The sequence below is a fragment of the Lucilia cuprina genome, chromosome 3, assembly GCF_022045245.1.
Source record: "Lucilia cuprina isolate Lc7/37 chromosome 3, ASM2204524v1, whole genome shotgun sequence".
Classification (NCBI taxonomy): Eukaryota; Metazoa; Arthropoda; class Insecta; order Diptera; family Calliphoridae; genus Lucilia; species Lucilia cuprina.
In genome coordinates this window covers 44,787,270-44,812,903 of record NC_060951.1, presented here as the reverse complement: position 1 = coordinate 44,812,903, position 25,634 = coordinate 44,787,270, and the positions used below count along the sequence as shown (strand labels likewise).

Genomic DNA, 25,634 nt, shown 5'->3' with positions numbered 1-25,634 from the left:
ATAGTCGACTTCGATTTTTTTACTTTTTTCGACAAAAAGTCGATTGTTCGAAAGTCGATTTATGGAACCCTACTAAATACTATAGACTTTAGAGCAAACTTTGGTCTATATTATAGATCAAACTACAGTTTATACATTAAACTAGATTATAAAGCAAACAATAGACCATAAACGATCTGATCTAGAGTATAGTATAGAGTGAAAATCGGACTAAAGTCAAGAATTTAGACTATTTACCAGCCTATAGTCAAGACTAGTATATGAACTAACCAATATGTAGTTTAGACTATAGTACACATGTTAGTCTAGACCTTAGACCAGACTATGATTTAGACTATTGACCAGATTTTGGTCTAAACTATTGACCAAACTATAATAGCTGCTACAGACTGCACTGTGGTCGAGAGTTGTAAGTAAGTAGGTGTTACAAACAGTTTCATAAATGCACAATACCTCGTTCGCTATTTAGTATATGGTGTTAAATAAACAAAGGGGTTTCTGGTGCAATAATACCCTACTCAATCGTACTTGTACAATATTAAATTGATATGGTTTCCTTAAATTCATGTTTTGTAAATTTTTTTCTTCAACAAATTTGCATTTTTTTGCATATTATTTGATTGAATGCAAAATAAAAAGGGCGTTTTTAGTAATGCAGCTGCAATTCAAATAAAGGGGTATATTTTAAATATGTACATTTGTATATAAAAAGATTTATTATTTGTTATTTGCACTTAAAAGTACAGCTTTAAAAAATGGTGATTATCATTATAAAGACACACTAAAATCTTTTATTTAACTACTATTGTTAAATAATAGATTTTTTTGAAATATCTAAAAATTTTCTTAAAATTAACAAGATCTTTTCTTTAAACTTTTAATACAATTTTAATACTTCAATTCAAAAAAAAAAAAAAAAAAAAAAAAAAAACAATTTCAAAACTATCATATTTCAAAGTACAAATTACGAAAAACAGTAAAAACTATACATATGATTGAAAACCTACAAAATAATTTAATTCATTTACTTTTTATACCTTAAAAAATAACCAAAAAAACTTAATGCTTACAAAGGTAATTAACCCGGAATTAGTTCTTGTAGTATTTGATTCCTTTATTCAAACATTTCTTATGTGAAAATCGCAAAAAAAAACTTACTATTTTCAAAACAGCGATATCGATTTCACAGTAATTACCTTTTGGCTATAATACCGCAACGATAAAGAGACAGAGGGCCTGATGACGATTAGGTAAAGGAAGACTGAATTAAATCGGAAATACAAGGTAATGTGATATTTTTTGTTCGTTTTATTGTTTTACTTTATTGGTAGTTTTACATTTTTTGTTTTTTATATATTTTTGATTGTTGTACAGGATATTTATTCATATGAAGTAATCTTGTTAAAAGGATAAAAGCGGAACTTTTGATATTATGACATAAGCCATGGGGATGTGCTTTGTATAACATGTGTCTTTAATTTAAAATTATCTTCAATTTAAATTATAATTAAATATTTTAGCATTCAAACGAACTCAAATTATGCACCAAACCTATAGTCTTTAGTCTAGACTATAGATCTAAACACAAAATTTTAGACTATAGTGCGGAGTAAAGTCTAAACAATCGCACTATTGTCTACACTATAGACCGGCCTATAAACCACACTACGCTATAAGTAGGACTATATTAAAGACTATAGACTAATCTATAGTCTATTCTACCGATACGTTTTCTATAAATTCAGTCTAGACAATAGGACAAAATTATATATTATTTAAAATAGACCAAACTATACTCTGGAATATTAATCTATAGTCCTGTATGTATTTTACAGTATTATAGAACAGACTATAGATTAGACTAAAGTCTAGACCTTTGCATATAAAGTAAGGTGACTGCGATAAAGCAGCTGATTATTTTTTTTTTTATTTTTGTGTAGAGTATGCATTATGTCAAAAGTTGTTATTGTTTACATGTTAAGAATTAGGGTTCTATAAATCATCTTTCGAATAATCGACTTTTTGTCGAAAAAAGTCAAAGTTGACTATTTTGTTTCAAAAAAGTCGATAACTTGACTATCGTTTATGAAAAAATGTGAAAAGTTAGTTAAAAAAAGTCGATAATTCAAAAAAATTGAAGAAAGTCGAAAAGTCGTAAAATGACTGACTGAAAGCCGGAAAAGTCAAAAACTCAAAATTAGTAAAAAAAATGTAAAATATAGTCGAAAATTAAAAAAGTGAAAAAAGTCAAAAACTTTAAAATAGTCGGTAAAACTCGAAAAAAGCAAAAAAATAGTCGAAAATAGTCAAACAGTCGAAAAAATGTTAACACTTCTTATTAGGGTTCTATAAATCGACTTTCGAATAATCGAACAATCGACTTTTTGTCCAAAAAAGTTGAAAAGTCGAAGTCGACTATTTTGTTCCAAAAAAGTCGATAACTCGACTATCGTCTATGAAAAAAGTTGAAAAGTTGACTTTGTTAATAAAAGTCGAAAAGTCGGAAAATCGAAAAAAGTCGGAAAGAGTCGAAAAAAGTCGAAAAGTCGGAAAAAGTCGGAAAAAGTCGAAAATAGTCGGAAAAAGTCGAAAATAGTCGAAAAAAGTCGAAAAGTCGGAAAAAGTCGAAAATAGAAAGAACTCGAAAAAACTCAAAAAATTGCAACAAATAGAAAAAATATAAATAAATTTTTTTAATAATAATAATAATAATATAATGTTAAATGGCAACATTTATAAATTTTTAACTCTGGTCGGAAAAAGTCGAAAATAGTCGAAAAAAGTCGAAAATAGTCGAAAAAAGCCAAAAGTCGAAAATAGTCGAAAAGTCGGAAAAAGTCGAAATGTCGGAAAAAGTCGAAAAGTCGACTCTTTATAAAATATTAAAAGTCGAAAAGTCGAAAAATCGACTTTTAATTAAATGAAAAAAGTCGAAAAATCGACTCTTAACTAAATGCAAAAAGTCGAAAGTCGAAAAGTCGACTTTTCATAAAATGCAAAAAGTCGATAAGTCGACTTTTCGTTTCAACTATAGAACCCTAGTAAGTATGTATATAATTTTAATGCTTTTAAGATCTGCTGCTGACATTGTTCAAATTATATACAACGATTTGTCACAAATATTGACATATCACTATCAATATATCAATATTAAATAAATCCTTTAAATATTCATAAAAATACTGCAATAAAAAACTTACTTTCAGGCAAAAACATGTAAGGCCTCTAAAATGAACCGAAAAATAACCAGTGTAATAACTGGTTCTTTCAAACTTATTTAAGTTTTTGAAAAAAAATTTTGAAATTTATAAAATTTACATTATCAATAATATAATATGACTGCGAGTGGCCTTGCATCTACTAGGCCTTCCAGAAATCTTCGTCTTGCGCTAAAATAATTGCTCCCACTCTCTCTCTCTCGCCAAGTACACACTGGAAATGTATTAAAATTATTAATGCTGTTTTCTGCATTTCAATGAAGAAAATCTCTAATAAATTCAAAATACAAACAATTATATGCAGCGCAAACAAAGCACGACGACACAGATTTGAATTATTGCATTTGTCAGGAAATGACAGCTTTAGGAGACAGACACAATAGCAAGAAATGCATCAGCATCATAATTATTTTGCTGAGAAGAAATAAAGACAAAATTAAAGCAAATTTGTAAAGGAAGAGATGCAAAAAATAAATCTTAATTTAGTAATGCAATAATTAGAGTCAATACTATTAAATTTGAGACAAATCTGAACGTACAGCAACGGCCCAATAAAATTTACATTTTTTTTAGTCATATATATTTTTTAAATAAAATATATATTTCTTCACAATTTTTCCCTTGCAGCAAAATTAAATAATAAACCCTTTGGACATTCCTCAGTTTAAGTTTAATTGTATAAAATTCCATTCAAATAGTAAAAGAAGTAAAAAAACTAAAATTGAAAAATCCGTTAAACTACTTATTGTTCTGATAAACCCTAGTAAATCTGGCAGCCTTCAAATAATAACAACCATGCTATCAACCCGATAGTGAATGACAAGTGTTGTTATTGTAAATAAGAGGAAGAAACCTTTGTTTACATTTTTGTTTTTGCATTTTTCTTCGACACAAAACACAGTATTTATTAATTTATATTTATTTGTTTAAAAAAAAGTGGAATAAAAACAAAAATATACACCAAAATATGGCAAATACTATAGATAAAGTACGCATAATTATAGTAGGAGATTCAGGTAAGTCTAATATTTTTTTAAACTCAAAATATTCTTATAATTTTAAAATTCTTCTTAGGTGTTGGCAAAACTTGTCTTACTCATCTTATAGCTCACGGCGAAAGTCTTACCAGGCCAGGCTGGACGGTGGGTTGTAATATAGAGATCAAATTACATGAATACAAAGAAGGTACTGCACAACAGAAGCCCTATTTTATAGAATTATTCGATATTGGTGGTTCGTTAAGCCACAAAAATACCAGAAGTGTTTTTTACACTCCCACCCATGGCATTATTTTGGTACATGATCTAACAAATCGTAAAAGTCATAGTAACTTACGGGAATGGCTATTTGAAATTCTGAATAAAGAAGGCAAAGATACCTACAAGGGAGGCAGCAGTGGTGCTGGTAACAGTGGGCAAACGACAAGTTTAATAAATGATGCCAGTGGTTTTGATCCCGAAGAATTTGTGGGAGCTACTCAAATACCAATTTTAGTAATGGGCACAAAACTAGATTTAGTCGATGAGAGAAGACAACCGAAAACAGTGCAAAAAGCCGGCGGCATAGGTAAAAGTAAATATAGTTTTTCTATTTTTAACCCCAAATTAACAAAAAAAAATAGTTTTTAAGCATTTCTGGGGAAATTAAAGGAATCGGGAAATATTTTACAAATAACCGCTACTTACAAAAAATGTTATACCTATAACTTGTAATTTTTTTATTAATAGCAGATGTGTACATGTATTTTTAGCCGAACAATGTGGTGCCGAAGAAATTTGGCTTAATTGTCGTGATCCCCGCAGTATCGCTGCTGGTACTACCGACGCCGTTAAGCTTTCCAGATTTTTCGATATGGTCATCGAAAAAAAGCAACAAACTAGAGAAACAGGATTTTATAGCTCTGGTTCATTAACCGATCGTCGTCGTTATAATACGGCTTCGTCATCTTCGCCCCAAGGTAGTCCCACCATAATTTCAACTGCGAATATTTGTGGCAGCGGCAGTAATTATAGTTCTCCTGTGGGAGATATCAGACCTATAGCAAAAATGCAACCAGCATATGGTAATGTTTTAATGGATTCTAATTCTTAGTTTAAAAAATAAATGATTTTTTATTTCATTTTCTATATATGCTAAATTTATAAAAACAAATGTACCTACACTACAGTAAAAACGTAATAAAACTTATCTAATTACTTCACAACTTATCTAAAATTGATGGAAAAGTTTTCTGATTATTTATCTCTTCAAGACACTAAACTTTAGTATTTTTGTAAATAAAACTACTTGAGTGAAATTTAAAGCTTTTTAACTCCCCTGGAGTACTTCAATCGAATTTTTTATTTAATAAAAAATTACACATAAACTTAGTAGCTACTCTTAGCCTGGTGGCCATTGCATTTGACGGCCACCCAAGAAATGCAAATGTAAATGATACACTGATTGAGCACCATGTTTGCCATTGTTAATGACCACACGGTAACCATCCTCCAAACCCAACTGCTTGGCAACCTTACTGCCCACCAACATCAGATGACCCAATAAGTTGGCATCAGTTTCTTCCGCCTGCGACAGCATTACAATAGGTTTACGTGGTATGACCAAAAAATGTGTCGGTGCTTGTGCATTGATGTCGTGGAAGGCAACACATTTATCGTCTTCGTAAATGAAATTACAAGGAATTTCCTTGCGTAAAATTTTACCGAAAATTGTATCTTCGGCTGGTGCGGCCGATTGGGCCTTATCAACTTCACTTGCCATTCCGACCTTGCAAATGGATGGCAAATTATAAAGACTGAATGAGAAAATTTAATTAGTAATCATTTTATTTATTTAATCAGTTAGTTTTTGCAGATCCTTACCAGTTCTTCCTTATAATTAACCGGCTTCGTGAAAGTAAATTCAATAGACTCATTTATGTCAAAATATTCTAGATTCATTGGGGTTAATTTAAGTAGTAAATTATTTAGTACTTTTCACGGTTGCAAATTTCTGTATCATGACTCGAATGATCGACTTTTTGTTGAAAAAAGTCGAAGTCAACTATTTTGTTTCAAAATAGGTCAATAAAATATGCAAAAATATTGCGACTTGCAGTTCGCGCAAAAATCCATGATTTTTTTCCTTCAGACAGAATCTGTTTGATGTATCATTTAAAATAGATATGTTTGGCGAACTAGGAAATTCTGGTTTATCAAACGGCAAAGTATTTTTCGTATTCGTGTTTGCTACAAACACTTTTTTGTTTGAAGTTTTTGTTTTTTGAAAAACGAAGTTGCCACTTGACAATTCGTTGCCAATTGAATTTAATAAAAATTTATGCCAGTTGATATTTTCATCTGTCATCTCTTAATTGTATTGTTTTTCTTTAATTCCTTTTTGTGTTTTCGCGTTTTCTACGCATTTTGTTAATGCTCCAAGTATAAACTAAATAAATTTTCAAATAATACTTGTTTAATCGAAAAAAAAGTTGTACCAAAATAATAAAATAAAAATGGAATTAGACTGGCAACATGAATTTTATGAAATAAAAGATCGAGGTTTACATTTGTTACAAACTGAAAAATGGGCCGATTGTCGTTTCCTAGTTGGTGGTGCACCACCAAACCAAAAAATAATTGCTGGCCATAAACTTATCTTGACCATGGCCTCTCCGGTCTTTGAGCGTATGTTTTATGGTCAGTTAGCTAACAAAGAAGATCCTATTGTTATACCCGATGTGCAGCCTGATGCTTTTCAGGCCATGTTGGAGTATATTTACTCGGATCGTATTAATATCAGTTCATTCGATAAGGCCTGTGAGTTGTGTTATGTTGCTAAGAAATACATGTTGCCGCATGTAGTGGAACAATGTACACGTTTTCTGTGGTCGGATTTAAGTCCGAAAAACGCCTGTCGGGCATATGAGTTTGCAAAACTTTTCGATGAGCCCCGTTTGATGCAAAGTAGTATGGAGGTAAGTGCAAGAAAGTAAAGCAATAGTTATGTTAAACATTTTTATCATTTATTTAGTTAATAGCTGGTCATACCCGAGAAGTGTTGGCTGATCCCAGTTTCATGGATATTGAAATGTCGACTCTAATGGCCATTTTAGATCAGGACAAATTAAATATAGATTCTGAATTGGATTTATTTAATGCTTTACTACGTTTCGCCAGCGAAAGGGGCATGTTTAGAGATGAATCCATGCAGAACAATACCCAAAATGCGGAGCAGAATTGTGCAGCTAATAGTGGTGGCGGTGGCGGTATGTTACAAGTTGAAGAAATAAAAATGGAGCCAGATGTTAATGCTATGATGCAGGGTCATGATGATGATTATAATGAAGATAATTACCATCATAATGTACCCTCTCCTGATGTTGTTGTAGTGGATAGTGATACATCTGCAACAGATGCTTCGGAAAATGAAGGTGGTGGCAGAGCAATATCAGCACCCTCCTCATCTATTTCATATGAACAACCGTCCACTTCTGCTGCTGCAGCAGCCGCAAATGCAAATGCTTCTAATCTTAATTATTTTATGGATACTCAACATTCAATTATAGACGAAGATATGTTGAAAAGAGCCGTAAAGAAAATTCGCTTTCTCACCATGACACCACAACAGTTTGCTGAGGGTCCTGCAAGATCTAAATTGTTGCAACAAGATGAAGCTTTGGCTATTCTCATCAAAATTTCTAGTCCTTCTATTAATGACTGTCCCATGCCAGAGGGTTTCTGTAGTTCACGTTGCAGTCGCAACTACTATGAACAGCGCAGTAGTCAGCGTGATTTATCTGGTTTTCTACATATTCATACGCCTAATAATAGCTTCATACAGGGCAGTGGTAACATATGTAATTATGCTCCCATGGATGCATCTGTCGATCATGTTCAACCACAAATCTTAAGCTCAAATCGAACATGCAATTTACCAGGCAATAATAGTAATGCCCATAAATCACGTGATAATACAGGTGTGTCTTTGGTAACAGGTGGTGGAGATTCGGATGTGGCTACAAATGACACTCGTCGTTCGTATTGTGTACGCACGGTTAATCCTCAATTTGATTATCGTAATACTAGTGTTACCGATTGTGGTTTAACATTTCAGGTTGATACGAATATTTGGATAACAGGTAATGTATAAATTTAAACAACATTATGTTGAATTAGAATAAACTAGAGCTTAACTCAAACGGAAATAGAACTGAACAAGAAGTGAACTAGACTTGACTAAAATAAACTAAACTACAACTATTCTGGAACTACAAAACTAAACTAAAACCGAACTAGAACTACAGAACTAAACTAGAACCGACCTAGAACTGAACTAAACCGAAACTAGAACAGAACTAATCACCAGTCTAAAGTATTCGATGTCCGTATTTAATTTTTTTCACATTTACAGGTGTTCAAGTACCCACTCAAGTACTTTGTGGTGAACTCATGAACTCAGCTGGTTTTTCTGAACGTTATACCGAAATTCTATATGCTCATATACAGGACATTCAAGGATCACGTCTTAGTTACACTCATTGTACATCACGCGTTCGCTATGATTCTCTGCTGGAAATCTCATTCGATCGTCCTGTCTATATCTATCGCAATCAAATCTACAAAGTATTTGTTGTCTTTAATAAAATCGGTTGGTATCCCATGTACACCTCTGTGCCGGATGTCATCTGTAATCGTGTTAAATTTCGTTTTAATGTTGGTGATCCCGGTGAGTCGGTACGTGATGGTCTAATACGTGCAATTGTCTTTTCAACACCACAAGACAGTAGTAGACAAATTTTGGAGTAAAAAGTATTATTACGAACGAAACAGTACGATATTCAAGTTTTTGGAAAAAAAATGATAAGACTTTGTGTCAATATAAGCACAATTTGTTAACATAAAATATTGAAGTAAAGTTATGCTTACCAAGAAAGAAATGCATGTTATGTTTTTTAGGGTTTGTTTTATTTTATAAAGAAGTATTATACAATTGGAATCTCAGAAATAAATAAAGAAATATAAAAAAATAAAAAAAATTCATTTGAAATGTTTGTTTTTCAAAAATTGGTATATTTCGTTGATATGTAGCTAATTTACAAAATTTACTCCAAGACTGGCAAAATCCAAAAAACCTCGTTTCGAAAAAACGGCTTTAAGTTTTTTACAAGATTATACTTTTAAACAATTTATTGGATTTCAAACATTAACCAAATCTATAATAGATTATTAAATATGTGAAATATGTGAAATTACAGCAAAATATCGTTTACAGCTAAACCTCATCCTAACAACGAAAATAATAGATGTTTTTGAAAAAAGATTTAATATCTTAAACCCCAAGATTTTAATTATGCTGGTCAGCTCTATATACAAAAGTCAGTCGTGTCTTCTTCGAGAACTGCAAAAACCTTCAGGTATTGGATGGACTAGATAGATAGACAGATAGATAGATAGATAGATAGATAGATAGATAGATAGATAGATAGATAGATAGATAGATAGATAGATAGATAGATAGATAGATAGATAGATATATAGATATATAGATAGATAGATAGATAGATAGATAGATAGATAGATAGATAAATAGACAGATAGATAGATAAATAGATAGATAGATAGATAGATAGATAGATAGATAGATAGATAGATAGATAGATAGATAGATAGATAGATAGATAGACAGATAGATAGATAGATAGATAGATAGATAGATAGATAGATAGATAGATAGATAGATAGATAGATAGATAGATAGATAGATAGATAGATAGATAGATAGATAGATAGATAGATAGATAGATAGATAGATAGATAGATAGATAGATAGATAGATAGATAGATAGATAGATAGATAGATAGATAGATAGATAGATAGATAGATAGATAGATAGATAGATAGGTAGATAGATAGATATATAGATATATAGATATATAGATAGATAGATAGATAGATAGATAGATAGACAGATAGATAGATAAATAGATAGATTGATAGATAGATATGTAGATAGATAGATAGATAGATAGATAGATAGATAGATAGATAGATAGATAGATAGATAGATAGATAGATATTCTATGTTTTAAATCTTTTACTTTCATACTTAGAATTTACCCTAGACTAGACTGTATACTAGACTTTTACTAGACTATACAATTAATTGTAGACTGTAAACTTAACTATAAATTAGATTATAAACTTTAAATTTTCCATGTATCTACCTAGATTTTACAAGGACTCAGAAAATGCATCCATATACACTACAGGGTCCGAAAATTATATTATAGAAGTTACTGATGGAATGACAAACTTATATACTTATATCCTTCTCACGATATAAGTATATAAGTTTCTGCAAAAAAGGAAATTTTTTCCTTTTCACAGAAATCATATATTCTCTAAAAAAATCAACAAATACTTCGACTTTTCACAATCATGCTTTTTTATAAATTTTAACGAACTGGCAGCGCTGAAACCATATTACTTACAAAAAATTTAGTTGGCAACTCTGTTTTAATGTTTTTCATCAATTCCTTCTTTTTTGCATTTTCGCGTTCATTTATTCAGTAAAAAATACAGAAAAATTTTGTTTTATTTTTGGGGGAAATTTGTTTTTTACGGAGAAAATTTAAAATATTATTATTAAGTGCGTACAAAGTGAAGTGAAAATATAAGTTTCAACAATGGAATTAGATTGGCAACATGAGTTTCATGAAATAAAAGATCGCGCCTTAAATTTGTTGCAGACGGAAAAATGGGCGGATTGTCGTTTTTTAGTTGGTGGTGCACCGCCCAATCAAAGAATAATTGCAGGTCATAAAATAATCTTGGCTATGGCTTCGCCAGTATTTGAGAGAATGTTTTTTGGTCCGTCGGCAGCTAAAGATGATCCTATTGTTATATCAGATGTACAGCCCGATGCTTTCCAGGCGATGTTGGAATACATTTATTCAGATCGCATAAATATCAGTTCATTCGATAAAGCCTGTGAGTTGTGCTATGTGGCAAAGAAATATAAATTACCACATGTTGTGGGCCAGTGTACACATTTTTTATGGTCGGACTTGAGTCCGAGAAACGCCTGTCGGGCATATGAGTTTGCCAAACTTTTTGAGGAGTCTCGTTTGATGCAAAAAAGTATGGAGGTAAGTTGATAATACAAACTGAAGTTTGGGATTTTATATGATTGCTGTTGTTTTCTCGTTAAGTTAATTGCTGATCATACACGAGAAGTTCTAGCTGATCCCAGTTTTATGGATATTGAAATGTCAACATTAATGGCTATTTTGGATCAAGATAAATTAAACATAGACTCTGAATTGGATTTATTTAATGCTCTTTTGCGCTTTGCCAATGAACGTGGATTGCAACAGGCTGGGCCACAAAATGAGCCAGGTTCTAGTGAGGGCGGTTTGCTAAGTGTCGAAGAAATTAAAATGGAACCAGATGTAAATGCCATGATGCAGGGTCATGATGAGCATTATATGGAAGGCAATGGCGATAATAATTCTTATCATGATAATGCACCTTCCCCGGATGTTGTGGTGGTAGTAGATAGTGATGCATCTGTGGCAGATGCTGAAGAAAATGAAGAGGCTTCAGCTTCATATGCACAACCTGCAACTTCGGATGCAGCTGGGGCAGCCGCTAATCTTAATTATTTGATGGAAGCTCAACGTTTTGTTGTTGACGAGGAAATGTTGAAAAAAGCTGTTAGAAAGATACGTTTCCTTACCATGACTCCTCAGCAGTTTGCTGAGGGTCCCGCCCGCTCTAAATTATTGCAACAACATGAAGCTTTGGCCATTCTTATTAAAATTTCTAGTCCTTCCATTAATGACTGTCCCATGCCGGAGGGTTTCTGTAGCTCACGTAGCAGTCGCAACTACTATGAACAGCGTAATAATCAACGTGATATGTCTACATTCCTACATACACATCCGTCGAACAATTTTTTTGCTGGTAGCAGCAATAGTGGTGGTGTCACTGGTGTTGGTGTTGTAAGTGCGAATAGTTTTCCTTCTTTAGATGCACCTGTGGTTCAACTCCAACCACAAATTCTGAGCTCAAATCGTAATTCAATGCTCAATTATGGTCACAAACCGCGAGAAAATGTTGGTATGTCTTTGGTTACGGGTGCTGGAGACTCTGGAGATGGTGCTACTCACGATACACGTCGTTCGTATTGTGTACGCACGGTTAATCCTCAATTTGATTATCGTAATACAAGTGTCACCGACTGCGGTTTAACATTTCAAGTTGATACAAATATTTGGATAACAGGTAATGTGCCAAATTTGTTATTGTTGAATTTAACAAAATAAACTATTAACTCGGCAGGGATTCTACTGTTATTTTTTTTTTAATTTTAATGACACTGGAGTTTTACAGAAAAATTTTGTTTAGGGAAATTTCGATTTCGGGTACTGAAGGAACAGAACGAGAACTTGTACTTAACTAGAACTGAACTAGAACTGAACTAGAACTGAACTAGAACTGAACTAGAACTGAACTAGAACTGAACTAGAACTGAACTAGAACTGAACTAGAACTGAACTAGAACTGAACTAGAACTGAACTGGAACTGAACTAGAACTGAACTAGAACTGAACTAGAACTGAACTAGAACTCAACTAGAACTGAACTAGAACTGAACTAGAACTGAACTAGAATTGAAATAGAACTAAACTAGAACTGAACTAGAATTGAATTAGAACTGAACTAGGTCTAAACTAGAACTATACAAGAACTTAATTAGAAATAAACTAGAATTGATCTTGTATTTTAATTACAAAAAAAGTTTTACTAAATATCTTTACAAAAAGTTAAATTCCTCCAAAAAATGTCAAATTTAAAAAAGTACTGCAGTGAATGTTTAAAATTCCTACAATTGGCTCAGTCGCACTACATCGTGTTTTTGCAGAATTATAAATATTATATCGCATTTGCAGGTGTTCAAGTACCTACCCAGGTACTTTGTGGTGAACTCATGAATTCCGCAGGTTTCTCCGAACGTTACACCGAAATTCTCTACGCTCATATACAAGACGTACAAGGATCTCGACTCAGCTACACTCATTGGACATCACGTGTCCGCTATGATTCTCTACTGGAAATCTCATTCGATCGTCCTGTCTATATCTATCGCAATCAAATCTACAAAGTTTTTGTAGTGTTTAATAAAATCGGTTGGTATCCCATGTATACATCTGTGCCGGATGTCATCTGTAATCGAGTTAAATTTCGTTTTAATGTTGGCGATCCTGGTGAGTCGGTACGTGATGGACTGATACGCGCCATTGTCTTTTCAACGCCACAGGACAATAGTAGAAATATACTGGAGTAAAATGACAGCTCGATGTGAGTTTAGGAATAAAGAAGACTTTATGGCAATATATATGCACAATTTGTTAAAAAAAAAGTATTTTTCTTCTTTTTATACTGTAATTTTTTAAATGAAATTTGCAAATTGTAATTTAAGTTTTATTTTTATAAAGTATTAATTTGGGATTCTCATAAATAAATGTTTTTTTCTTTAAAGTGTATTTTCTTTTATTTATAAAGTTGTCATTGTTTATTTGAAATTTTAATATGACTGAGATAAATAATTGTCCTTTAAGTGAAATCGTTATTTGATATTTAGGAGCTTGTCTATATATTTTTATTTTGTCGTTTTTTTATTTGTGGCATCATTTAAATTTAAAACACCGCTTTTTAAAGCCATATTTATTTTACTAATAAATAAAACATCATTTTTATTATTATTGCTTATTTGTTCATATTTTTGTTTAAGGCATTTTTACAATTAAGGGCAAATATTTCAACAATTTAATTAAGGGACTTAACCAATAGGAATATACATATTAAAATAAGAAAGATTTACATACATAAACAATTGATAAACTATTTACACAAAAATAAAACGGAAATTATATAAAGGACATGTGCTGTTGTTAAATTTTTTTTTAAAGAAAAAAGTAAAAGTTTTTCAAGAGTAAGAAGTTTATTTTCCAAAACCACCACCACATTTTGAATGAGCCTCTTCGGGATCTTCACAGGTCAAAGTGGTTTCATCGAACACTTTATCTTCGCCGCAGGTAATAAGACGAGGGTGTCCTTCGACACAAGTGATTAAACGATGACAATCGCCGGGTACAGGGAAACGTGGGAAAGGCCAGAAACGGGCAGCTGGACCATCAACTTTAGTTGGGCACTTGAAGCCAACAACAGCTGAAATTTAGTTTTTAGAACAGGAAACATTAGTTTTTATGTAATTTAATTTAAACTAGAACTGAACTAGTACTGAACAAAATCAGAACTAGTACTGAACCAGAACTGAATTAGAACTGAACTAGGACTGAACTAGAACTGAAAATATTACAGTTCTAAACTAGAACAGAACTAGAACTGAACTAGAACTAAACTAGAACTGAACTAGAACTGAACTAGAACTAGAACTAGAACTGAACTAGAACTGAACTAGAACTGAACTAGTACTGAACAAAATCAGAACTAGTACTGAACCAGAACTGAATTAGAACTGAAGTAGGACTGAACTAGAACTGAAAATATTACAGTTCTAAACTAGAACTGAACTAGAACTGAACTAGAACTGAACTAGAACTGAACTAGAACTGAACTAGAACTGAACTAGAACTGAACTAGAACTGAACTAGAACTGAACTAGAACTGAACTAGAACTGAACTAGAACTGAACTAGAACTGAACTAGAACTGAACTAGAACTGAACTAGAACTGAACTAGAATTGAACTAGAACTGAACTAGAACTAGATCTGAACTAGAACTGAACTAGAACTGAACTAGAACTAAACTAGAACTAAACTAGAACTAAACTAGAACTGAACTAGAGCTGAAATCGATCTGAACTAGAGTTGAACTAGAATTGAACTAGAACTAAACTAGAACTGAACTAGAACTGAACTAGAACTGAACTAGAACTGAACTAGAACTGAACTAGAACTGAACTAGAACTGAACTAGAACTGAACTAGAACTGAACTAGAACTGAACTAGAACTGAACTAGAACTGAACTAGAACTGAACTAGAACTGAACTAGAACTGAACTAGAACTGAACTAGAACTGAACTAGAACTGAACTAGAACTGAACTAGAACTGAACTAGAACTGAACTAGAACTGAACTAGAACTGAACTAGAACTGAACTAGAACTGAACTTGAACTGAACTAGAACTGAGCTAAAACTGAACTAGAACTATAACTGAATTACAATCGATGTAGAACTGATCTAACAAAATAGCCCTAAAGTAACTTACCTTCTGGATTACAAGTTTCCAACAATTGATCGGGCCAGTTACAGCCATGTATACGTTCATCATAAGCCAAACCAGCATCACATTCTTGTTCAATTGGTTCACCATGGGCACACTTAATATAGGTGGTTGAACATTCTTTCGAAACGGGATAAATACCAAATTGATACTCACAACCAGGTGTTGAAATGGGTGTAGCTAAAAAAATGCATTACAATACAAAAATTAATTATATTATAAAAAAGTTTAATGAATTCATTTTTAACAACATACGATCCCATTGTCTGCCCTTGCAGTCGACAGCCCAATTGTAGTTGCAATGATTGTGTACAGCTCCCTTGCCATCGAACAATAAACCATTTTCACATGTTTCCAAAGTTATAGTGCCATTGGTGCACAAAAAGAATTGATCGCAATGTTCGGTATGGGCATAAGCCTGAACGCCATATTTCTCGGGACATTCAATCGATTCGACGGGTACACAGTGAACTGAAGAGAGAAAAAATTGAAAATATGTTTTTAATTTTTAGTTTTTTTTTACTATTGCTGTATAAGGTCAAGGACTTTTAAAATTTATATAATATTTTCCATATAGGTACATACACGCATACAATACATAAAACTCTTAAATGTGGTATAAACACTTCAGCAAACTAACCCACTGAATATAAAATTAAACATCGTCTTCACAAACAGGAACTTAATTTTTAAGCAGACAATATTTGTGTGTGAAAATTTTACAATCAAGATAAAAATATCGGAAGTATTTTTTTTTGTTTTCGTTAACATACATTTTAATACTACGAAAAATCCCGACAGTCATGAGCATCTTTTTAGATTGCTTTTAGTTTTGGTTTCCTTAATAAATCGGCATGAGAAATACTACTGACAGAGCCAAAAAAATGTCATTCAATACACACGTAGTTGAAATTTCTTGCTGACAGTGTCTACACAAACACCCATTACCATTATTCATATTCAGCGAGATGTTAAACGGGTTTTCGAAATTGCTCATCTTCACAATTGCAATTATCAAGTATTAAATAGTTATTTAATTTTATTTACAGTTAAATGCACGAAAGTTAAACAAGTTTGTGTTTTTTTTTTGCATTTTAAAGTGACGTAACTATTTGAAAATGTTGTGGGTTTTAAGAGTTGAACAAAAAATATATACAGAAATCCATGAATGAAACTCTTTAGCGATGCGTTTGTAAATTTTTTTGGTTTCATAAAATTTGTATGGAACTTAATTTTATAAAATTTCCTGAAGACAAATCTGCACTGAAAATAATTCATGCTCAACTTTACGAAAAAAAATTTCCTTACTTCTATTTTCGTAATATTTACAAAAATTTCATGTATAATACGAAATATTATTTAATAAAACCCTTTTCTATTTTTACGAAAGTACGAAAGCCTTTCGTAATATTTTTTTCTTAAATTATAGCGAAATTAAACATAATATTATTAATTATATTATGATTAAATAAAACTACAACATTTTTATAAAATTTAAGAAAAAGTATATATAATATTATTCTCGAATTATTTTCATAAAAGAAATTGAAAATTCGTGTGAAGAATAATTTTGAACTAAAATTAGAAAATTTATTTTAAAATGAACAAAAATGTTTGAATAAATTAATATTTCGTAAATTTTACCATATTTATTCAAAATTCCCTTTTTTCAATTTATTTAAATTAATTTTTTCAAGAATATTTTGCATTAAGTATACTAAAATATTTTGTACAATTTCGTATATATTACGAAAGAATTTCGTGGTGCGAAACAACGAACGATTCATACAATGTACTACATTTTTCGTATATATTAGGCATGGCTTTTTTCAGTGTGTACATTGTCAACAGTAGGGTTCCCCCTGGCGAAATCATCGCCTTGATGTTATTGCAATCCCGGGGTAAAGTGATGCTACCAATACTCCTAGTCTGCCGGGACTATAAACTAGTGATGTCAAATGTATCCTCGGTTTCGCCTTGGAATGATTTGGCATGAGGTCTAACCAGAGCACTAGATAATCTGATACTACGGGTGGCCAGTTGCCCGCAGGACTTGTCCTGGTTGGTCAGTTGGTAGAGGTTTCTTCGGGATCCACGTAGTGACTGTAGTTTAATACCTAAAATTGCTGGGAAAGAATATTGGTTTAAGGACTGTTATATCCTATACCTAATAAATTAGATAATTCTCTTTTTCTTTTTGATTATTTGAATTGCTGGCCAAGCTCATAAGCAAAATGCCAGGGTGTCCCACGTTGGCCTAAAGGGAATCCTTCAAGTCGACCTATATCTTCATATAGGAAGCTGTAAACCTTTAAAAACTTAAGTTAAATTTGAGTTTTGAATGGTACTCCACCAGTAAATTTCAAGAGTTTTAATAATCTCCACTAGGGTATAAACAGTTGAGGTTTAATGGTCTCCACCAGGGTATAAACGTTTGAGTATTCTATGGTATCCACCAATAAAACATAACCTCACTTGAGGTGATACGAAAGCACGAGGTTAATGTAGACAACATATAACTTTGAACAGTTATGTGAAGTAATATACTACACCAGTGCGAGCGAGACGCAAAACTGTCGAAAGCCAGGCAACAAACACAAGCCTGAACGTGTTTAAGAAATAATCGCGATGACGCGAGAGTTGTTCCCCAACTCAGACCTGAATTACGACTGTTGGATAATTCTCTCTTCGAACAGGTCTGTGTATGCTGGTTTCCTGAACCCGACCAATATTTCGTACCGATCGTGTAGTGGGACGCCGGTATATGCTGGTGAAGTTTTAGGTTAGCTTTTAATGGTTGCCTGTCATCCCGTAGATCTTGGAAATAAAACAGATTCGTAAATTGGTAAAAGATCGGGAATGTCTCCATATATTGGAGATTAGTACTGATTTAGTATGCCTTTTAGCTTCGGGGATGTTTCTCTGTGCTGTTGCTATGTCAAAAGTATATATCATGCTATGCGCCTAACTATCGGGGCAATGATTGGGTTCAGTTGATCTTGGAAATTCCAACATTATTTGTCACATAGATCAGTTCATAAAACGGGTGATCCTGATTCATTTTGTTGGGTAATTGCCGAAACAACAGGGCTATCTCAGAATGGGGATTGCATTTTAAATAATACAATTTTTAATGATTGTATATTCGGATGATTGACTTCACCTCATATTGGGGTTATCCCCCTTGTCGGAGTGTGCATTGGATTTGAGTCCATGTTGCCTGTCATTCTGCAACAGGGCTACTTATCAAAAGATTAAATAGCTCGAGTACTTCAGCAAAGTGCTTGTACATGGTCCGGCAAAGTTATGTATAAAAATTGCCACTGGAGTTCAGGGGAGCGTGGTAGACCGTTCTCAAAAGGATGAAAAAGACCACCAAATGAGGACGTCAAAACAAAAACAAAAAAATGTTTTCTTTTTAAGAATCTCATATTAAATATTTTATTATGGGACCATCTTATGTTGATAATGTTTAAGTTTAATTAAAATTTATTTACTAACAATAAAAATCTGATTTTTATAACACTTCTTGTTTTTTATCATTTCAGAAAAATCTTGAAATTATATATTAGTGTTGATGCAATCATATAAATTGGTAAGTTTTTATAATAAAATTAATACCTATTTATTGTATAATAATTAAGCATTCATACTAATCTTGTTAAAGGATCAGCCAAATGGTTGATATAAATCAATTTATACAATGTCTGTATAAAACTTAACAATTTTAATTTCTATAATTTTTTTAAACAATTGCCCATATTTAAACAAGTTTTATTTACAATTAAAATAATAAATTAAGCATTTCAAATGAAGGGCAAACAAATTATTAGTCATGGGAATTTATTTAGTTTTTTTTTTAATTTTTAACCATTTGCTAAAAAAAAATAATAGTAAAAATTAACTAGAGTTGAATATTTATTGCAAAATAAATATACAGAAAATAAGAAATACTAAAAAATATTTAATATTCTATACAACAGTGTGTAAATTGAAAACAAAAATGACATAAAATCTGAAATCTATAATATTATTGGTCTGTAGTTCTTTTTTTAGTTTTTAATAACTATTCGGCACATAAAAAAACACACATAAACATGAATATTTCCGACCGAGAATACTATTTATGGTCAAGTGAATGTTATAACCATAAAATATTATGGTTTATTTTGTTCGTGTTTGTTGCATGTTAAATTTATGTCTATTAAAATGATTGTTTTTCTTTTCTAAAAGAATTTCAAAATACTTAGTTTTATATAAGGTAACAGATAACAGAATTTATGGTAAAATTTGAAAAAAATGTCATGGTATTAACACTTTTCTTTTCATATTTATTTGAAATTTAATAATATAAATATAAAAAAATTAATATATGCATATACATATATATGTAAAGCAAAATTGTGACGTTTTTCTAAATAGTATTGAAAAAAATTGAATATTTATTCAGCTAATTTGTATATTGTTTTACCTACCCTTCACCTTTGTGAAAAGGGTATATAAAATATGTTTGTCAATACGATTTTAATTTGCACAATTTTTTCCACCAAAAGTCTAGACTAGACTAGACTATAGACTAGACTATAGACTACACTATAGACTAGACTATAGACTAGACTATAGACTAGACTATAGACTAGACTATAGACTAGACTATAGACTAGACTATAGACTAGACTATAGACTAGACTATAGACTAGACTATAGACTAGACTATAGACTAAACTATAGACTAGACTATAGACTAGACTATAGACTAGACTAGACTATAGATTAGACTATAGATTAGACTATAGACTAGACTATAGATTAGACTATAGACTACACTATAGATTAGACTATAGACTAGACTATAGACTAGACTGTATTGACTATTAAATAGAATTAAACTAGAGTATATTAAGAAAATATTATAGAAAATTCAACAAATACCTTTTTTATAAAAAAATACCAAAAAGTTCTCTTTTTTCCGGTTCTTACTTAATTTCGACACTACATACTTAAAAAGTATCAAAACAGTCCGTTCTTATAGATTTTTATTTACTTCTACCAATGAAATTTTATTATTCATGGTTCATAATTATAAAAAGTTAAACAAGTACCATTTAAAGAGCGAAAAGGTACCAAAAAGATATCTCTTTTAGAAACTCTTTCATCATGGCACGCTCGCTAGGCAGATTTTTGTCTTCTGTCCCACCACTTCTGATCCACACAAAAGACAAATAGTGCATCTTCTTTTAAAGTTGTACAACCCATATATTTATAATAAATTATACTTTCGTTAGAAGGGTATATATGAGTCGTTATAGCCTTATTTAGCACTGTTACTTGTTGTGCTTTTTTTGTTTTTTGCTAAATTTTTTAACACTGTCGCTGTTTTTTTAAAATCGAAAGGAAAAAATCAAAAAGAAACCAGTCTTTTAACATTTTAAATTCAAGAAAAAAACTAGATTAAGTTTAAAACACAATAAACATTTTAAATTCGCGGCTCAAATCTATTCTCTAGCAACAAGTAAAGGCCGTTTAGAAAAAAAAAATTAGATATATTTACAAAAACAACAGTTAAAAATAAAACACAACCACAACAGAATTAGAAACCAGATCATATTATTACTTTTAAGTTTTTAAGTGGAGAAAAAAGTTGTTTAACGTTTTTGTTTTCTGAAGTTTTTTCCAACCAAAGAACAATAACTAAGATAAAAATTATGTAAAAATATAACCACAGCTTGTTATTATTTTTTATATATTAAAAAAAAAAACAAGTTTGTATTTATTATAAAATCAAAAGCTTTTTATTATAATTGTTTTAATATACGTACATATGTATGTAGGTATATAGTTCAATATTTAATGTATGAGGTATGACTATGACTAAAGAGTTAAGAATGAAAATGTTAAATCTTATTGCAATTAATTTTTAATTTAAAAAACTACAACTCAACACCTTTCCTACTTAAGCAGAGTTTAGCTGACTTTACTTTTGTTAAAAAAAACAGCTGTGTTTTACTTGATATTTTTGTAAAATACATTAGAAAAACAAAAGACTTAGGCAACATACTTGAAATTAATAGTTACAAATTGTGGGATCAGACATAGACTTATGAACTAAAGTAAAGCTTTATTTTAAGCTTTAAATACCACCCATGTTTTTTATAATACTGGAAGATATTTTCGAATGTTTGATTTTCTTTCAAAGGAAAAAAATCTTTAGATATATATACACATATGTATACATATATGTGACACAAAGACGTCAATTCTTATCAGCTTTAGCGATGTCTAAAGTCGCAATTTTGAAGATGAATAACAAATTATTTGAATTTGATGTTGTGCCAAGGTGAAGTTCTATTAAAAATTTGAGTATAAAATTTGCATTTACTAAACCGATTTACATTAAGATGATCGAAACTTATTATAATTTCACACCCCTGTTAGTCCGTGTGTTAGTTTGTCTAAAAATTCCGGATATCTTCGTGATCCAAATCTTCAATAATTCTCTTAGACAAGCTTTCGAGAAGATGTCCATTTAAGTTTAACAAAATCGGTCAATAAATAGCAATATGAGCGAAAATCCGAGATAACCTCTAAAAATAACATACAGCTTTATATACTTAGTAATAACTGTTGTTCTTGTACTTAATTAGTTTAATTATAAAAATAAAATAGAACAAGAACAACTTTATATATAAAGTTGTATGTTGTTCGCATTTTTTATTGCCAAAATCAGTAATGGAAAATTGTACGATAGATAGATTATGCAGGAAGGGGAAAATATAAAAAAATTTAATGTTATTTGTAACTTTAGTACCAAAAGCTTTTTCGATATTTTGGTACTTTTTCGTTTTTAAATTGGTACTTTTGCAGTTTTCTATAATATTGATCTTAGAAATATAAAATAAGAACCTATAAAACTTTTAGGTACATTTTGTTCTTTAGCTGATACTTTTTTAGTTGTCTATAACATTCTAGAAGGGATTGGGAAAATATAAAAAAGTAAATGTTATTTGAAATTTTAGTACAAAGAACTTTTTGGTACTTGGTGCTGGGCGATATGTAGGAAAACTATAGGCATGAAATGGGGTCTTAGCCCTACTATGACAAATTGGCTTTATAAAAGTGTAATTAGACCAATTCTAGCTTATGCTTCAATAATCTTGTGGGCTGTTCTAGACAAAAAGTGCAATCCGATGTTACACGGATGGCTCTAAATTGGGGGGGAGGGGTTGTTAAATGGGGCTTGGGTTCTATATTGAAGAAGAAGAAATATACCACCGTTTACCAAATCATAACATAAGCTTATAGGCAGAAGTACGAGTAATACCGGAATGCGTAAATATTTACCAACAGCCGTGGGTAGAACCACGAAGATCCTATGGGGTGACCCTGATGAGAGCAAAACGAAAAATATCCTCAAAATAAACAAGTATGATAGTACATATTCAGAGTAGACACACATGATTACGAGCACATCTATGCAAAATAGGACGTGCGGATTCCGATGCATGTAGAGCATGTGGAGAGGACAGTGAAACTCTGGAAGTCGAAGTTATATCCAAGTATCTTAACATTCCTGACAAACACGGATTAGAAGATTCATATGAATTACGTTCAGGAAACTGAGTTTCTTTCGGATTTGATTCTTCGGATTTGATGTAGTATACATCCTCCTATCAACCTTACCTAAACCATTCAGAGTTCTAATTGATTGAAGATTTTGCTGGAATAAGTAAAAGCCATTAAGAGTGAATTTTTCGGTACTTTTTACATTATGTAGCAATAATCTTCGACTTTTTCATCATACAAATGTCTACATTTTCGATATTCTTAATTATTGAACCTAGATATATAAAATTAGATATTAAGGAATAATTTTTAAATGAAAATTTTTACTTTATAAGAAAAACCTAATGTCGGCTGTAAAATCTTAAATTAAATCAAAAAATCTGTAATCGCTTTTAATTTTACACAATATTGATTTTATATGAGAAACTCTAAATCCAGCTGCAGCTTCTTGTAAAACGTTAAAATTAAAAAATAACATATATTTTTTATCTGAATTCAAAATCTTTATGATCACCTGTAGATCCTTAAATAACTTTTTCAATTGAGAAATTAGCTAAAATCTCTAATCTCTTATAATTTATTAATTTAAAAAATGGGCCGATTAAGTGAAAAATTTCATCAAATTATCATAAAAATTGAGATCTACAGAAAGAAAAACGGGCTGACTTGACTTATCCGACTCAGAAAATTACTTTAAGTTTAAAAAATCCAATGCAGAATGGTGTAGGGTATAAAAGTATGAAAAACTTATCTAAACTTTTTCAAAGAAGATGAAGATGTGTCTTAATGGTATGATTCTAAGTTTGGACAGAAAAATGAGGAATTATACATTCATTGTTTACATAACAGCGAATGTACTCATGTAAAAACAAAAGACTTAAGCAACAAACTTCTTTCTTTTTAAGCTAATTTGATATCAGTTTTTTATTAAAGTAATTTATTTTAATTTACAATCATTCCACAATAAATGTAAAACAAATTTCTTAACAAGATTAATTTCATATGCAAAAGAAATCCGTACAATTTTTTTCACAAAAATATGTATTATTTTACAATCTACTAAATTATTCCCAGTTTTTTTTATTATGCACAAAAAAAAAATAGAATGTTTAATTTCAAACAACAACGAAAAGTAACTAAAAATTTAAGCAGTTTTGCTATTAAAAACCAAAATACCCCGCCTTCTTGCACTAAAGCGAACAATCTAATTTCAAACGCAAAAACTAAAAAGAATATGTAACAAATTGAAAAAATATATAAAAAAATAAATGCATAATAATGCTTACTCGAAAGTAGGTAACTTAACAATTGATATGATTCGGTAATTGATTGCTAATATAGAAAAAAAAGAATTGGTAACATAGTTAACAAATAATGGCTACTGCAGTTACTGTTGGTTTACCACTGCCTGGCCACACAATATTGGCATAATTAAGTCATAAATTTTGTTGGTTTTTTGAATGGAATTGGTAGCGGGGTATTACTGCTGGCTAGCAGTTAGCAGTTTAGTACGAGTAATTTTGAAAGTAAAACTTGCCTTAAACCAATTGACCATAACACTATGTAGACAAATATTATTCTTTAAGAAATATTTTTTTTAATTTAATTTTTATAATTTTTTCTTTTTTACTTTAAAAGAATTTCAGTAAATATATGTATATGTATGTACATATGTTTGTTTTGTTGGCAGGGAGAAAGGGGAGTACTTACCATAAGACACCATAAGGGCCAAAATAATAAATTTAAAAGCCATATTGTGTTTAAATGCTTCTTTTGTTGTTTTTATATTTCTATTTGTCTTTTCAGAAATTAAAAGTTTTATTGCATTAATATTTATGTTATTCTTCTTTTTTGATAGTTTCAATTAATATTTTTTATTTTTTTCCCAAAATTTGCATACGTTTACACGTTAAGTCAGTAACAAAAACAAAATTTTTCTGTGCACTTTTGTTGGAAGCAGAAGTTACCGTTGCTGTTGATCGTTGTTCGTTGTTCGAGCTAATGGTTAGTGTTGTGTCGTTTTATTTTTTGTTTATTTTACTTCCGTGCGAAAAAGTACGTTTTAACGGTTACACGTTCCAAACTTAACTAAACATTGGTTTTTAACTAAATAAAGTTTGCAAAGCTTGTCATTTGCCTGTATGAGTACTTTTTTGAATGTTTTTTTGTTGTTATTTCTCTATGTTGATATTGTTGTTGTAGTTATTTATTTGAATTCTCCCCCTGTTTAATAATCTCAACGTATTATACGTTTTGCTTTTTTGTTTTAAATTTAAAATTCATACTTTGCGCAAATGCTGCTGCTTGTTTTAAATATTATTATTAAAATAAATATTAGCGTGTGTGTTTGGAAATCATATTGTTGTAGTTTGTATTTATTTAAATTAAAATCCACAAATGTCAGATGATTTATTCAATTATTGGTGGTACTTTTAAGCAAAAGATAGTCTTTAGTCTAGCCTATAGTCTAGTCTATAGTCTAGCCTATAGTCTAGTCTATAGTCTAGTCTATAGTCTAGTCTATAGTCTAGTCTATAGTCTAGTCTATAGTCTAGTCTA

The 25,634-nt window shown here is 30.9% G+C and overlaps 6 protein-coding genes across 8 annotated transcripts in view; 4 read left to right on the top strand and 2 right to left on the bottom strand.

The window, feature by feature from the left end:
- The first annotated feature begins 4,078 nt into the window (after window positions 1–4,078).
- LOC111680655 (rab-like protein 3) lies at window positions 4,079–5,443 on the top strand. Of its 3 annotated transcripts, XM_046946178.1 has the most exons (4): window positions 4,079–4,234; window positions 4,293–4,790; window positions 4,969–5,280; window positions 5,386–5,443. In XM_046946178.1, exons 1-4 carry the CDS (start codon window positions 4,186–4,188, stop codon window positions 5,394–5,396), a joined length of 870 nt encoding a protein of 289 aa, XP_046802134.1. In that variant the 5' UTR covers window positions 4,079–4,185; the 3' UTR covers window positions 5,397–5,443. The 3 variants fall into 3 exon arrangements, with proteins under 3 accessions (XP_046802134.1, XP_023298101.2, XP_023298100.2); XM_023442333.2 differs by having other exon boundaries at window positions 4,293–4,784; window positions 4,969–5,443; XM_023442332.2 differs by having other exon boundaries at window positions 4,969–5,443.
- A 66-nt stretch (window positions 5,444–5,509) lies between these two features.
- On the bottom strand, window positions 5,510–6,228 carry LOC111680656 (adenosine 5'-monophosphoramidase HINT1). The gene is made up of 2 exons (XM_023442335.2): window positions 6,080–6,228; window positions 5,510–6,012 (listed from the first exon to the last, which is right to left on the bottom strand). Exons 1-2 carry the CDS (start codon window positions 6,130–6,132, stop codon window positions 5,598–5,600), a joined length of 468 nt encoding a protein of 155 aa, XP_023298103.1. The 5' UTR covers window positions 6,133–6,228; the 3' UTR covers window positions 5,510–5,597.
- A 367-nt stretch (window positions 6,229–6,595) lies between these two features.
- Window positions 6,596–9,234, top strand: LOC111680654. Its single transcript, XM_023442331.2, has 3 exons — window positions 6,596–7,173; window positions 7,230–8,337; window positions 8,610–9,234. Exons 1-3 carry the CDS (start codon window positions 6,712–6,714, stop codon window positions 9,002–9,004), a joined length of 1,965 nt encoding a protein of 654 aa, XP_023298099.2. The 5' UTR covers window positions 6,596–6,711; the 3' UTR covers window positions 9,005–9,234.
- Window positions 9,235–10,743: 1,509 nt separating this feature from the next.
- LOC111680657 lies at window positions 10,744–14,143 on the top strand. The gene is made up of 3 exons (XM_023442336.2): window positions 10,744–11,347; window positions 11,411–12,485; window positions 13,154–14,143. Exons 1-3 carry the CDS (start codon window positions 10,886–10,888, stop codon window positions 13,546–13,548), a joined length of 1,932 nt encoding a protein of 643 aa, XP_023298104.2. The 5' UTR covers window positions 10,744–10,885; the 3' UTR covers window positions 13,549–14,143.
- Window positions 14,144–14,170: 27 nt separating this feature from the next.
- On the bottom strand, window positions 14,171–25,175 carry LOC111680660 (protein obstructor-E). The gene is made up of 4 exons (XM_023442342.2): window positions 24,786–25,175; window positions 15,768–15,983; window positions 15,498–15,692; window positions 14,171–14,432 (listed from the first exon to the last, which is right to left on the bottom strand). Exons 1-4 carry the CDS (start codon window positions 24,826–24,828, stop codon window positions 14,206–14,208), a joined length of 681 nt encoding a protein of 226 aa, XP_023298110.1. The 5' UTR covers window positions 24,829–25,175; the 3' UTR covers window positions 14,171–14,205.
- LOC111680665 (cytoplasmic dynein 1 intermediate chain) overlaps window positions 19,088–25,634 on the top strand; it is a 54,525-nt gene continuing 47,978 nt past the window's right edge. Inside the window, exon 1 of the mRNA XM_046946774.1 lies at window positions 19,088–19,107. The gene's annotated coding sequence lies outside the window, so the exon portion shown is untranslated. The remainder of the gene's footprint in view (window positions 19,108–25,634) is intronic.